We start from the raw sequence: 15876 nt of genomic DNA, 5'->3' as shown, positions 1-15876 counted from the left end.
AGTAGCAGTAGCAGTAGCAGTAGCAGTAACAGTAACAGTAGCAGTAGCAGTTGCAGTAACAGTAGCAGTAGCAGTAGCAGTAGCAGTAGCAGTAGTAATGATGATAATAATGATAATAATAATAATACCTTTACACTAGTAGCAGTAGCAGTAACAGTAGCAGTAGCAATAGCAGCAGCAGTAGCAGTAGCAGTAGCAGTAGCAGTAGCAGTAGCAGTAACAGTAGCAGTAGCAGTAGCAGTAGCAGTAGCAGTAGCAGTAGCAGTAGCAGTAGCAGTAGTAATGATGATAATAATAATAATACCTTTACACTAGTAGCAGTAACAGTAACAGTAACAGTAACAGTAACAGTAGCAGTAGCAGTAGCAGTAGCAGTAGCAGTAGCAGTAGCAGTAGCAGTAGCAGTAGCAGTAGTTATGATGATAATAATGATAATAATAATAATACCTTTACACTAGTAGCAGTAACAGTAACAGTAACAGTAGCAGTAACAGTAACAGTAACAGTAACAGTAACAGTTGCAGTAACAGTAGCAGTAGCAGTAGCAGTAGCAGTAGCAGTAGCAGTAGCAGTAGCAGTAGTAATGATGATAATAATGATAATAATAATAATACCTTTACACTAGTAGCAGTAGCTGTAACAGTAACAGTAACAGTAGCAGTAGCAGTAGTAATGATGACAATAATGATAATAATTATAATACCTTTACACTAGTGGCAGTAACAGTAACAGGAGCAGTAGCAATAGCAGTAGCAGAAGCAGTAGCAGTAGCAGTAGCAGTAGCAGTAGCAGTAGCAGTAGCAGTAGCAGTAGCAGTAGCAGTAGCAGTAGCAGTAGTAATGATGATAATAATGATAATAATAATAATACCTTTACACTAGTAGCAGTAGCTGTAACAGTAACAGTAACAGTAGCAGTAGCAGTAGTAATGATGACAATAATGATAATAATTATAATACCTTTACACTAGTGGCAGTAACAGTAACAGGAGCAGTGGCAGTAGCAGTAGTAATGATGATAATAATGATAATAATAATAATACCTTTACACTAGTAGCAGTAGGAGTAACAGTAGCAGTAGCAATAGCAGTAGCAGTAGCAGTAGCAGTAGCAGTAGCAGTAACAGTAACAGTAGCAGTAGCAGTTGCAGTAACAGTAGCCGTAAGAGTAGCAGTAGCAGTAGCAGTAGTAATGATGATAATAATGATAATAATAATAATACCTTTACACTAGTAGCAGTAGCAGTAACAGTAACAGTAACAGTAACAGTAGCAGTAGCAGTAACAGTAGCAGTAGCAGTAGCAGTAGCAGTAACAGTAACAGTAACAGTAACAGTAGCAGTAGCAGTAGCAGTAGCAGTAGCAGTAGCAGTAGCAGTAGCAGTAGCAGTAGTAATGATAAAGTAGTACCGGCCTCGGCGATATGTGCAGAGAAAAATACCCTCGATGTACCCCTAGCTCTGATATATCCTGGTAACACACTCTCACACATACTATAACTATTACATATGTTTATATAGCAATTGCTGCGTATCGTGTTAGAATGTCAGTTAAAACAGTGTATTAAAATAGATCAATTCAAAAGTGATATCCAAAAAATATAAAGGTGTTCCGCATGGCACGATATTAGGTCCTGTGTTTTTAAACATTTTCCTTTAATGACATATTTCATTTTGTCATGAAGGGAAGCTCTATTCAACTATGCTGGTGAGAATACCTTGTCCTTAGCAAACCATGATCTACACACAGTTACTAGTAAGTATGCCTTACTTACGAACGTGACAGTGTATTTTTGATAAAGTGGTTTTCTGATAATAAAATGCAAGCCAATCCTGACACCCAGTCACTATAAGACATAAGACTAAAGACTGATTTGTCTGGTAATAAATAACCTGTGGTGATGAAGTAAATTTGCTAGGTGTTTCTATTGAGACTCCTATTCCAAATATTTGTAAGAAAAATTCCAGACAACTAAATGTTTTAAAACGTATTGTTAGTCATATTTGGAAACTGGGAAAACTTTATATATATATATATTATTCTTTAATTCTCTCAAACTTCAATTTCTTACCATTAACATGTCATTTCTGTCGAGAATTAAATACTAAACAGATAGAAAACATACAGAAAAGAGCATCTACAATGATTTCACTTAGTTTCAAGTCAGCTTATGGAAGTCTGTTAAGTAAATCACAATTTTAAAAATTAGAAGATTACGATATATAGCTATAGAAACTTTTAAGATGATTAATATGCAGTCACTATATCTTATCTCCATGACTTAGATAAATAAAAAAATAATTCTTATTCTTTTAGATAAACCAATATGGCTGAAGTCCCACAGCAAAAAAGCACAAAAAACAAACTAAAATCTTTCCATTCTGCAACGCTAACTCCATACTTACTCCAGCATTTCAGAGATGTAACAGGGTTTAATTAGTTCCAGTGTCTGATTAGCTCGTGAGACAGAAAGAATTGTAGATGATCTTGTTGCTGAAATTTAATCATTCTTGCTATATCCAGTTCTAGCTTTTTTCCACACTGTCAATATTTGTGTTTTTCAGTGTGCTTAGTATCATACATGAGCTGGTTGCTTGTATAAGTCACAAACAGGTAAATAGTTTTCCCTATATATTCTGTATAAAACTGACAAAATTAAAGAGCTACCAAACATAGCTAGACCCATTTCAGAGAACAAATCCTTACCTCATTTTAAAGAGTTATGATAAAACTGATATAAAATGAAGAGAAAAGTTGGGGTCATGTATCTTCTAAGAGAGATTTCTCTGGTCACATTTGCTTACTGTAAAATCACATTAAAACCTGGAAACACTACTCACACTAAAATTGAGCTTCACTTCACCAAATACAACCTGCTCTCCCATTTTTCCTACCAAAATGTCAAAAATACATCCACAATAAAATTTAAACAGAAACTACCTTTAATTTAGACCACTAGCTGTTGCCATGTCAAGTGAAAAATTAGTGTTCAAATACCTGGCAGCCATTACGCGACTAGACCAGATGGCTCCCACGCTGGTTCCTTTACTTAAGTTAGTCTTAGTTGCTCATTGAATTGCTTTATCTTGATTTTAGTTCGCAATAAGTACCTTTTATTGCGATTTGTCTGCTTTTCATTACTTCTTTTTCCTTTAATGACCTCTGAAATGCGGTTGTTAACCAGTCCATAACAATCTGATTTTATAGGTTACATTCAACCAATTCAATTCCTTATTTATTTCATATTAATAACAAAACATTCAGACCTCATTTTCAGCACTTTAGAGCATTTCAATGATATGAAAACCATATATGGTCATTTAGTATAACATGTCTTCTTATCAAAAATAGAAAAATATTGACATGTTATGTTGAATATAAGAAAAATAATCTGTTCTGAGAAACATCACCCTCTAAAAATGCCCCCATGAAAACACCCGTTTAGCAGTTACGCTTAGGTACGTAGACATTTTTCGCAAAGAATAAAACTTATTCCAAGAAATTTACAATGAAAATGGTCTAGATCTATTCTCAATACTATTTCATCCATAGCATGGAACTACATTTTGGACTACTTCACATGTAACACTGAGTAGTCACTTCCGGTTTGGTGTAATCCGTCCTTTATGACTAAGAATCTTTCTAAATTGCGCATGCGCGGAAAAATGGCGGTGTTTTTTATTTTTCTAGACATTGTAGCGTACTAAATATTAAATAAAACATATAACAAAAGGATTTTATCAATAGTGAACTGTGTCAAGAATATGGATTATTGGGTGTGTTATTGCGAGAGTTATTTGCTGGAATAATCTTAGTTATTAATGGGTAGAAAACGGAAAGATATTACGCCCAACGAAAAGGACACTGAGGCTAAGAGACAGACAAGGAAGTGTCTAGAGGTACGGATCCGTACCTCTAGAATCTGATTCTAGCGGTACGGATCCGTACCTCTAGACAAGCCTGTTAGGGGTTTTCTTGGGGTACGGACCTCCGTTTTTCTAAAGATTAAGGTTCATTTACATTTCAAATTTTGTTGAAAATGAAAAAACAAATAACACTTCATCAAAATTCACCTTAAACTTGGATCTAAATGGTTTACAGATTAACAACAATCATCCGATTTGTGACATTTTCTTTCGGAACGTAAATAACCGAGGAACACCAAATAAATCACGAGGATTCGAACTGGCAGAAAAAAAGATATAAAGATTAAACAAAATAATGTTACATATGTTGGGATAAAACTTTTTTAAATTTCTAATTAACCCTTAGTGTATTTATGTTTTGCACACATTTGGTAGCCGTTACGAGATACAAGGGACGTTTTCACAAACAGTTTCTTTTACTTAATGTCGCTTAGGCGTAAAAAAATGTTGTTTTTTTTTCGGTATCCCGACCTACCCTAAATATCTGGCCCGACCCTAAATGTTTTTATGGCCTTGAATATTTTTTCAACTTTTTAACATAAAGTTGCAAAACCGCACTTTTTATGCTTTAAACATGGCCAGTGATGTTAGAAAACAACTTACTGATGCTCTAAAGGCATTACCCCTTTATTTGCATTCATTTTTGACACAAAAATAATTTCCGAAAAGACTCCCTTAATAAAAGAAATAATCAAAAAAACAACAACATTTCCGACCTACCTACCCTAACTTTTTGAGCATGTTAACGAAAACAAAGAACTTGTTTTAGGCCTTAATCGATTATTAAACAATCAGTTCCGTGCCGATTATCATTGTACCTTGTTAAATAACAAAATAAATAGGTGCATATCATTATGCCTAATTTATTTATTTATTTTTTTGCTAAATTTCAAATAGAATTCATTTAAGAGATAGATTCATTCATTAATCTAGCTGTTATCAACAGTTTATTTTACGATAAACTAATTGGCACGGATCAGTGAGTGTGTTGATTTGGAATTCCACGGTTATTTAGGTTTTGAAAGAGAAGGTAAACAATCGGGTGAACGCTGGTATCTGTAAAGTTTTAAGTGAAGACTGTTTAAGTCTAACTTGTTATTTCATTTTTAACAAAATTTAAGATATAAATAACCCTAAATCTCTAGAAAAATGAGGTCCGTACCCCTAGAAAACCCCTAACAGGCTTGTCTAGAGGTACGGATCCGTACCTCTAGACACTTCCGACAGACAAAGGTCCAAATGGCGACTAATACAACTAAACAAAATAGTGGTTCGTCTCTGAATATGTCAAAGCCCTTATCTGCACCTTGTAACCAGGGTAATCAGTCTTTCATATCACCCCCAGTGTACCCATATCCACCAACATACATGAATATGAACTCTGGTCCGTCAGTACAGGGAGACAATCAAAATCCCCTTGATCAAAATCCCCTTCGCTGAAAAATGACAGGGTGGTACAAAATCCCCTTCATACTTTTGCAGGGGGTATCATAATCCCCTCTGTGATTTTTACTTATTTCATTAAGTTCAAATACATCTATATACGATTTAAAAGTCTATTGCATAAAACACGTAAATACAATGCCTTTAGCAAACATAATATAATTTGGAGCACTGATATCTATATATCTATAATGAAAATCACAGAGGGGATTATGATACCCCCTGCAAAAGTATGAAGGGGATTTTGTAACACCCTGTCATTTTTCAGTGGAGGGGATTTTGATCAAGGAGATTTTGATATACACTCTTCCAGTCCAGTCAACCGAACCAACAGAATGACATTTTGCAGTGTATTTTACAAAGGCTAGACAATGTTGACCAGAAATTAAGTCAATTGAATTCGATACAAAAATCTGTTGTTGACATAACATCACGTTTGAATAGTATGGAGCTGAAAATAAGCGATATAGAAAAAAGCCAAAAATTCATTAGTGTACAGTATGACACACATTCGAAGTGCACAGATGTCAATAAGAAAAATATAGGTCAAGTACAAAATGATGTTGAAATATTAAAGCAAGGAAACAGTGACCTGAGATCAGAAAATCAAAACATAAAAGAGTTAATTATCGATCGCAAGTGTCGCTCCATGCGTGATAATTTGATGTTTTTTTGGAATACCCGAAGGCAATTCACAGGTAAAACCGTTGTCTCCAGGTGAGGGTCAAAATATAGCGCATTCGAGGGGCAATGACGGGGATCAGAACCTAGGACGTCCAGACATAAACAAACCCAACGGCTCTGCGTGGTCAGTACGTGAAGATAGTATCCTTGATGGTACTGCCGAAATGGTGTCAGGTCAGCCGATCGAGCCGTCGGAAATGCCAGACATTACACCAGGGTTCAATACTGAAAACTGTAAAGCCAAAGTAATAGATTTCTGTGTTACGGTCTTGAAAATTCCGGAGGCAAGTATTAAAGTACATATTGACAGGGCTCACAGAATCGGAAGTTTTATTCCGGGCAAAATTCGACCGGTCGTTGTAAAATTCAAAGACACGGAATCAAAGTTATTGGTAAAAAATGCACTAAAACTGATAATAGCAATTATAATGTTTCTGAACAATTTCCCACTGAGGTGAAGGAGAGAAGAAAGGCCCTTATCCCAGAACTTATCAAGGCACGGAATTCAGGAAAAAAGGCTGTATTAGTGCGAGATAAACTCTTCATTGACAATAAACTGTTTAATCCAGGTTCTCGTGCAGATAATGATTACTAGGACAGTAGAGAAAAGTATGACTTATCCATTATATCATGGAATGTTGAAGGCTTAGATAGTTGTATTCGTGATGAAGGCTTTATCAATTTTGTAGTAAATTTTGATATTCTCTGTTTCTGTGAATCTTGGCAAAAAAGCAAAGATTTGTACGAATTAGACGGATATGAGTGTATTACAGTTCCTAGACCAGAAAGTTTAACATCAAACACGAAAAGGGGTCACGGTGATTTTTGTATTTTCTATAAAAGCCGCTTAAAAGAGGGTATTACAGTATCTGAAATAGATTATAGCAGTGTTATATGGATCAAACTTTGTAAATCATTTTTCAAATTGGAAAGTGATGTTTACTTATGTTGTTTATACATACCTCCCAGTAATTCTGTATATTTCACTATGCATGAAGAAGGTTTTTTTGAACTTTTAGAAAGAGGTGTACGTAAGTACTCCCAGCTAGGAAAAATAGCCGTGTTAGGCGATGTAAATGCTAGATGTGGCAATAAGTCTGACTTTGTTCAAAGAAGTTCACATTATGATAAATTTATTCCAGTAATTGATAAAAACTGTGACAGTGATGGTATTAGTTTTGATAATATCCCTCATAGATTCTCTATGGACCCGATAGTTAATACATCAGGTAATAGAATGTTGGAACTATGTAAAAGTAGTAATCTGTATATAATAAACGGCAGAATAGGTGACGATGCTGGAATAGGTAGTTTCACTTATTTTTCGGCGAACGGTAATAGCGTAATTGATTACGCATTATGCTCGGAGGATTTATTCCCCTTGGTTAGTAATTTTTACGTTCTGTTTCACCACATAATGGCACATTGTCCTATTCAAGTTAATCTAAATGTTACTCACACTAAAGCTGTGAGTAAATCAATTATTCTCTAGTCTCAATTATCAGAACAAAAAACAGATTCAGTATAGGTTTAGACTATGTATTTTGACAGCAAATATCTTTACATTTTTCGCGGAGTAAATACAACATTTCTATAGTGTGGATTTCCTCTTGTTGTACCCATCAGGCTTTGGCATGGATTGTAAGCTTGATTCTTTAAGATATTCTGAAACGAAACTAACACATACTTTTAGTAATCGTACAAACGTGTTATTCAAAACTAAAATACTCAGCTTTCCGAAACTATTATTTAAAATAATGATTCTAAATGTATATTATTCATGTTTTTGAATCCAAATGAATAGTGTAATTAATTATTCTAAAGTCGGATCACAATAATTCTTATTTTATAAAGCGATAAAGCTAGAAGTCTCTGATATATCCATGGTCCATTAAATAGTTTAGTTCAGCTTCAAATAAGGGAGGGTGGGTGGGTCCTGATGTGTACTGCTGTCAAAATTCTAGCCTCAAGTGACGACTACACCTGTGTAACGCTTAAATACCCCCGAATTACCACGAAAACCCCGTTCTAAATTCCCGCCAAACAAGATCAATAAATTAACGTACAGCCTGATAATTTCGAAACGAGAATAATTTCACTTAACTGTTGTACATCGAATAAAACTAGTATTAGTAGAAATGTATGTGACAAAATTATATGGGATAGTGAAAAGGTTGATTGCTATAGAAATGTTATTTCTTCTGAACTTTTGAACATTGATAGAATTGTAAGTAATATTGTATCGATGGAAATAAATATTGATGCTGGAATAAGTGAGATAACAAGTATTTTGTATGATAAAAGTGCAAGCATTTTTGGTAAATCTTCCCCTGATAAAATACAAAGAAGTAATCGATTATATAAGAGCCCATGGTTCAATAAAGAATGTGAATTAGCTAAGCGAGAATTCAGAGCAGCTAATAAATCTTTTAGAAAAGAGAAATCTTCGGAAAATATTGAGTTATTAAAATCTAAACGCCGTAGGTACAAAATGATTAAAAGGAAAGCACGTACTAAATATAATGGGAAACAGAGAAAAACTTCAGATTCAAATGTTGATGAATGCTGACCCATTTCTTCTAAAACTCTTTTGGTCTGTACATTCTATCAATTGTAACCTTATTTCTGTCCACTTTAATTAAATTTTACCATAGTTTTCAAATACTTCTGTTGCAAGTTTAGGCGATAAACTATTAATTTTTCATTACTACTAAATATTATCTTGTAGGAGATGGACAGTTGGGTTTTAGGGTATGCATAACATCCATTTTACCATTTTTTTGTCCAATTTAATCCCATTTGACCAATAATTTTCAAATATTTCTATTGCAAATTACGAATTACGTTTTACAATTACATAACAGATTGTAGGAGGTGGACTATCTGGTGTAGGAGTATGGATGATGACAGATCCGAAAATCGAGACGTATTTCGACATCTTGAATGTGGATCAGTCAAGTTCAAGCTTCAAAATGATCTGCTACGCCCTGTTAGCTGTGGGAGTTTTTGCTCTTCTCGTAGCTTTCTTAGGTTGCTGTGGTGCAGTACAGAAAAGCAAATGTTTGTTAACTTTGGTAAGTGTTTAGCAATGTACAGCAAATTAACAAAATGAGATTCGTTATGGGAAAAGAGCGTATGCGCATAAATAATCAAAACTGTAGGGCAACTAAAGGCGTTGTAAATTCGTCTGTATAAAAGAAATCAAATTTTCTATACTGTTCTAACCGGCCAGTTACCAGTTTGACCGATTGTTTGTTATCATTAATGATGAAATTTTTACCCTTTATCAGTTCTAAAATATGTATTTTGTTGATGTAATCACAAATGCACTTTCTACGTACAGTTCAAATTTCCTAAAAGATCAGGTAGCTTTTGGGAAAACACGCAAAATAATGCGTCTTAGTTTTGGCAAAAATGATACAAACAGTTGCTTTGATCAGTATAATTGCAGTTATTATGCATACACTACATTTTCAATTGAAGATATAGCTATCAAGTAAGTTCCGCAAAATACATGTTTTGCTGCATGATGCACGAAGGCATGAACCAGATAACTACTGTGCATTTTATTGGTCAGGTATCTGACGCATTTTGTTTGAGCAGAGACATGTCGAGGGCTGAGCGCGAAACTGTTGTAACTAGTTCTTTATTCATATACAGTTACAATAGATTCGCGCTCAGCCTACGATGTGCATAGACGGGTATGATGGATTGAAAAGGTTATACCACATATTTTAACATTTGCTTAGTCTTCCTTTTAATTTTGTTGCTTTTTTTCTAGTTCCTTATACTGGTTGGTGTAATCACTGTGATGGAAGCTGGACTCGGTGTAATGGTAGTTGTCAGCAAGGACAGTGCTTCAGCGATACCCGTGCTCTCGGCTCTCATGTCAGACGTAAGTAATATAGTCAATTGCACATTTATGGAACGCCATATGCGTCCTACATTGTGAATCCTGCATATGACAAAATAAACATCTCAAAAATGAAACTAATTCTGGAATTAACTACCTAAATACAGTTCTTTATTTATGTTTACTTACCCTTCGTGAAGTGATTATCTGTTAATATTTGAACAAAAACCTTCTAGTATTATATACTAAACAAAACAGCTAGCCCGCCATTGTTATTTTGCCAATATCTTAAAAACTGTTAAACGAATTTTCTTGAAATTTTGCGTAAGTTTGGACCAAAATCTTGCCGCGTGATAACATTGCGAAAATATGTTAACCAAACCAAAAAATAACAGCTTATAAATTCACTCATTTAAAGACTTCCACCCATTTTTAAAAAGTCACAAAATGCACTAAAATATCAAGAATCTACTAGCGATAATATTCGAGCGACCGAGCAAGGGCAAAGGTACATCATGCCCCCACCCCAACCTTCACTTCGACAGGAGCATGAGAAAAAACAAAACAACCTACTGGTCGCTTGTGCAGACGAATGCATTTCGCTTGTGCATGGGGAGTGCATGATTTGGCTACAAACGAAATATGATATAAAAGTTAACAAAGTAGAAATCGATTTTTTTTTCAGATGCAGGACAAGCTAAGAACACAGTTGAAACAATCAGTAACGGAACATTATCTCCCAGATACGTTGCTAGGGACAACCTGGGACAACGTTCAAATTGAGGTAGATAATGTATTGTACATATGATTTTTGATTTTTTCCTTTTTTTGCGTATTGCAGTTAAGGGCAAAATAAATATTTTAACATGTATGGCAGATAGTTTGTACACCCACCAAGTTGTTAGCTCTTCACGAAGAAATTGCCTGGCTGGTTGGAACTGGACACCAGAGAAATACAAAAATATATTTTAAAGACAAAAAATAAGCAGCGTGTTGAACAAAAGTTTAAAGCGCTATCCATATTGAAAATCTGTTTAAACATAATTTAATTTAGTTCTTAATATTGTTGTGTAGCACGCAATCTGTATTTTTTGGTTTAAGCACCGTTGAATGCGGACCAGACACCGTTTAAGTTATGCGCTCTGTGCAAAACTGATTATTTTCACTCTATGAATTAACTTTGCAGTTAAAATATATTTATTTCACTATCTGGTATTGTAACCACACCACAGACATTTGTGGTCAGGAACACCCCACCCATCCCACCCTCCAACGCCCCTGGCTAGGTCTAGCGAATATTTTTTTTATCATTTTAACATGTTTTGAGTGTATGTGAAGATCATAAAACGCATTTTGTAACATTTCAGCGTGTTTTAAAAATGTATTTTACCATCAATAATTTCTGAACTTAGGCAGGGGTGGATGAAAGTGGGGTGTACAGGGATGGTTCAGGCCCCCAAGTGTCTGTGACTGCAACTTGAAAGCAGGTAATGATAATTTTAAGACTATTTTAGGACTAGACTTATTTTGAGTTGTCATTTACCAGAATAGTTGAAAGTGATATTAATAGTAATAATATTTATCTATTTATTTATTCGGGTTTAACGGCGCACCAACACATTATAGGTTATATGGCCCCTAAAGTGACATGTTACACAATTTTTTTCCACTTAGGTAATGAGAGACTTTTTTTTTTCGTTTAAATGAAATCATTTCGTTTAAATAACTATTTCGTTTAAACGAAATCATTTCGTTAAAACGAAAGAACTATTTCGTTAAAACGAACTGATTTCGTTTAAACGAAATAAGTTACATTTCGTTTAAACGAAATAGTTATTTCGTTTTTACGAAATGTTATTTCGTTAAAACGAAATGATTTCGTTTAAACGAAATGATTTCGTTTGAACGAAATAACTATTTCGTTTAAACGGAATGTTATTTCGTTTAAACGAAATAGTTATTTCGTTAAAACGAATTTCGTTTAAAGGAAATAAAAAAAAGTCTCACATTACCTAAGTGGAAAAAAAGTGTGTAACATGTCACTTTAGGGGCACCGTACCGATATGGCGCCAACAGGACTACAAATTTTGGTTCCACATCTCATTTACATCAAAATAAAAACATGAGGTATGGAATCAAAATTTGTATACCTGCTGGAATCACAGAGTTACAGCAAAACGAAGTGTTAAGACCCTGTTAGTCTTACGATCATGCAAGGGTAGGGCAGTGGTTCCAGTTCTTTTCATACAAAGATCGTCCCAGAACCACATGGGGCAGTAATAATAATTATATATAATATGTATAGTGATAAAGCAATTACATTCATTTTGTAAATTTCAGTTAGAATGCTGTGGTGCTACTGGACCTGAGGACTACAGGTACAGTCGCTGGAAGAATGAAACAAGACCAGAGGTTAGCAAAACAATTAATTGTTTTAATTTTTAAAATCAATTGTTTAGGGCAAAATGGAATTATATATACTTTATGGTAATATCTCTGTTCAGTAAATATGCCAATGACTTTACATTGTATTTTGAAAAGAACTCACATTGTCACATTTATACCGACGTCAGAATCCATAATATGACAGCATAAAGACATTGGTATTTTTATACAAAATACAAAAAAATGTATTTATATTCATTTGGCCGACGGTAAAATGGAGCTAAAGGATGATGTGGTACAAGAACATGAGTGGGTATGTTGATATTTAGCGTAAATCTAGACATATGTTTCAAATAAACCTGACCATATCAGCATGATCATTTGAAACTATTAAATGGCATACCAAAACTGTTTACCTCAATAGCTAAAAGTTTCTGGAAATGAAAAAGAATATCTAGAAAAAAACGATTTATTGCGATAACGTTTTCAGAAACATGTACAATTTTGCTGTAAAGTTTGAAATATTATCGTGATAGCTTCCCAGCATCTCGTAGCAGTTCAAATCATTAACGCGAAATTTTACGCTAAAACTTTTTCAGGAAATAAATAAGAATATCTAGAAAATATTACATATGTACTTGTTGCTGAAATGTTTTCAGAAAAATGAACACATTTCCTGCAAAGTTTACAATATTGTCGTGATAGCTACCTAGCTATCTCGTGGCAGAAAAATGTCACCATACACCTCCTCTTTTCAAAAATAATTCTAGATCTATTTACCAGACGTATTAACGGTTAGCCACATATTTTGTGGAATAAAATTCAAACAACACCAAATCATAGAAAGAAAATGTTGTTTCATATGACAATTGTACAGCGTATCACGGTACAAAACAAGATTCAGAAAAATCCCGCATAAAGGGACAACATTTCCGGACAGTTTAACACCTTGTATCTTCGTTTTGATGCATTTACGATGATGTCGCAGTGCTGAAATTTAACATACCTGGGTGGAACATAGTTGTTATAGTCTGATAGTTTTTAGTATTTCTTTACAAATGGTATATTCATTTTAAAGGGGGACAACTTTTTGAGAATATTTTAAGTATCCAGTTGTACGGGACAGTGCCGTAGAATATGATATGGACAGGTAGGTTGTTCGTAAAGATGTTGATTATATTCCAAATATTCCTGTGTTTTTGTTTTGATAGACTGATTATCCCGACACGTGTTGTGTGTTAATGTCAAAGGAAGCCGCGGTACCAGAACCTTCTAATAAGCTCCTATGTCATTTTGGTACGGCCGGATTCTACTTTGAAACGGTAAGTTCAGCTGTTGCAGTTTAGACTAAAGAGGAAAGATTCGAGAAAATATGTTGAGCAAGCAAAGTTTCAATATCAGACGACTATATCTTTGACTGTTTTCAGGGTATACGGTTTCATGGTCTCTTTGAGAAAAAAACGCGGGTCAGCTACATGTACATGTAAGATATTTTATGAAAAGGCCGAATATATTCTTCAGATGTAATTTGCCTTTACATGGGTATTTTGACTTTTAATTGGATTAGGAAAATTAGATTGATTGTAAATGAGTTTCATTTGAAAATGCAATCCCATTTTTGGATACTATTCACATCCCCTTATTAAGATTTTACCCCTTGTTGTGCTGGACACGATTGATTCTGCCTTTGCGACCAGTGCAGATCATGATCAGCCGTCACATCTGTGCAGTCTGATCATGACCTGCACTGTTCGCCATTCAGTCAGTATCTTTTTGGTGTGCACCAGATAATGGACCTGTCCAAATTTAAAGATGGACAAGTTCATAATAGAAATTTAGGATTGTAAGGGTTAAGAATTATTGAGTAAATTGAACTTGTAGTTGGATATTCATTATGTCACCACCCGGGTTTTCTATAGTGAAGGAAAACTGATTATTTTCTTTCTTTCCAGGGTTGCTATGATAAAATGATTGGTTGGTTTCAAGACAACAGCATGTATATAATCGCCTCAGCCGGTGCTGTGTTTGTTATTGAGGTAAATATAACATTACCAAGTTTTAAGTTTATTCATATATATTCCACTGGACTTTAAGTCCATGGTGGCAACATTTACAATATATATGACGAACAGTGAATACATATAAGTGGAGAAGGTATGAAATATTACATTTACACATAATTATACAATTACCCATTCATTATTGGAAATGCGAATTTCTATATAGAAGAGTCCACCTAACTAAAAGAGAGTTTGACATTGTTTTTTTAAACAAGAGCGGTCAGTTGACAGCGCGCACGACTATTCTCTGTGCTTGATAGTATAATATAAGCTATGAGTAAAACTTTAACATTACAATAAGCATATTCTAAGTCGAAAAGGGGCCATAATTTAGTCAAAATGCTTGATAGAGTTGCCTCCTCCTATTTACAGACTGGGGTCATGATGGTAAACAAGTATGCAAAATATCAAAGCAATATCTCAATGGACTTTGAAAATATTTGGGGAGGTACGCAAACTTTAACATTACAATAAGCATATTCTAAGTCGAAAAGGGGCAATAATTCAGTCAAAATGCTTGATAGAGTTGCTTCCTCCTTTTTACAGACTGGGGTAATGATGGTAAACAAGTATGCAAAATATGAAAGCAATATCTCAATGGACTTTGAAAATATTTGGGGTGGTACGCAAACTTTAACATTTGTGTGACGCTCACGCTAACGCTAACGCTCACGCCGACGCCGGGCGAGTAGGATAGCTCCCCTATTCTTCGAATAGTCGAGCTAAAAGTTATTTTCAGCGGTTCAGTTGTCTAGTCTTACGCTCGTAATCTGTGCCTTTCGACAGATTTTTTCGTCATTTCCTCTATCTAGTGATTCACAATTTATAGAATATTTCTAAATTTAGACCGAGCATGTTTTAAAATGTTTTATGAAGGTGATCTGTGGAAAAGTTGTTTCATTTGTCTAAATAATTCAAATGCCCCTTACATTTTAGATAACGGGGAAGTAATAATAGATTCAGTAAAACTTTTTACTATATTAGTCAGTATTCAGATCTTTGACAAATATTATAGAAAACAATTATCGAAAATGGGATTATACAAGAAACTTTTCATAACAGAAAATGTGGCAACCGTTTTATAAACATAGGCATTATGAATCTTTAAGCTTTATCTTACCGTTGTAGGTTGTTGGCTTTGTATCGGCATTTATCATTTGTAAAAATGGAATAAAGAAGAAATCAGAAGAATCCAAGCAGCAGTCAGCCAAGCCGGCAGAACGGTGAAATTTACAGATACTTACTGTACAGTGAAAATAAAAAAAATCTTTAGAATCAAATGTGCAGAAAATGGAACTGCATCTGATGAACTGTAGCGAAATTTTGCTGATACAATTTCGGGAGATTTTACATTCGTAAGGACACTGAGTTGCTACGATACAACTCGGGTACGACTAGGACCTTGCATAGGTTTTGGAGAAAATTTGTTTAGAAGTACAATGTGATAGTTACGACCAATAGATCCAAGTGAGAAATGTGAAAATCCACAGTCTTGTTTGTGGTTATGCATGAACAGGATACTGGGCT

General features: G+C 34.6%; 1 protein-coding gene across 1 annotated transcript; it reads left to right on the top strand.

Moving 5' to 3' along the window:
* Positions 1 to 6215: 6215 nt before the first annotated feature.
* LOC128549917 (tetraspanin-18-like) lies at positions 6216 to 15576 on the top strand. Its single transcript, XM_053527697.1, has 9 exons — positions 6216 to 6339; positions 7071 to 7280; positions 8923 to 9125; positions 9833 to 9946; positions 10590 to 10688; positions 12245 to 12316; positions 13501 to 13611; positions 14242 to 14325; positions 15478 to 15576. The coding sequence occupies exons 1-9, from the start codon at positions 6216 to 6218 to the stop codon at positions 15574 to 15576; spliced, it is 1116 nt and encodes a 371-aa protein (XP_053383672.1).
* The last annotated feature ends 300 nt before the right edge of the window (positions 15577 to 15876 follow it).

This window comes from Mercenaria mercenaria, chromosome 17 (assembly GCF_021730395.1).
Source record: "Mercenaria mercenaria strain notata chromosome 17, MADL_Memer_1, whole genome shotgun sequence".
In the NCBI taxonomy this organism is placed as follows: domain Eukaryota; kingdom Metazoa; phylum Mollusca; class Bivalvia; order Venerida; family Veneridae; genus Mercenaria; species Mercenaria mercenaria.
Note: the sequence above shows the minus strand (reverse complement) of the source record. Positions and strands in the feature narration are given on the sequence as shown.

Coding starts and splice junctions, on each gene's coding strand:
- LOC128549917 (XM_053527697.1), top strand. CDS start 6,216: ATGGTGTCAGGTCAGCCGATCGAGCCGTCGGAAATGCCAGACATTACA. Junction 9,947..10,589: donor TCTCGGCTCTCATGTCAGAC/GTAAGTAATATA, acceptor TTTTTTTTTCAG/ATGCAGGACAAGCTAAGAAC. Junction 14,326..15,477: donor GTGCTGTGTTTGTTATTGAG/GTAAATATAACA, acceptor TTACCGTTGTAG/GTTGTTGGCTTTGTATCGGC.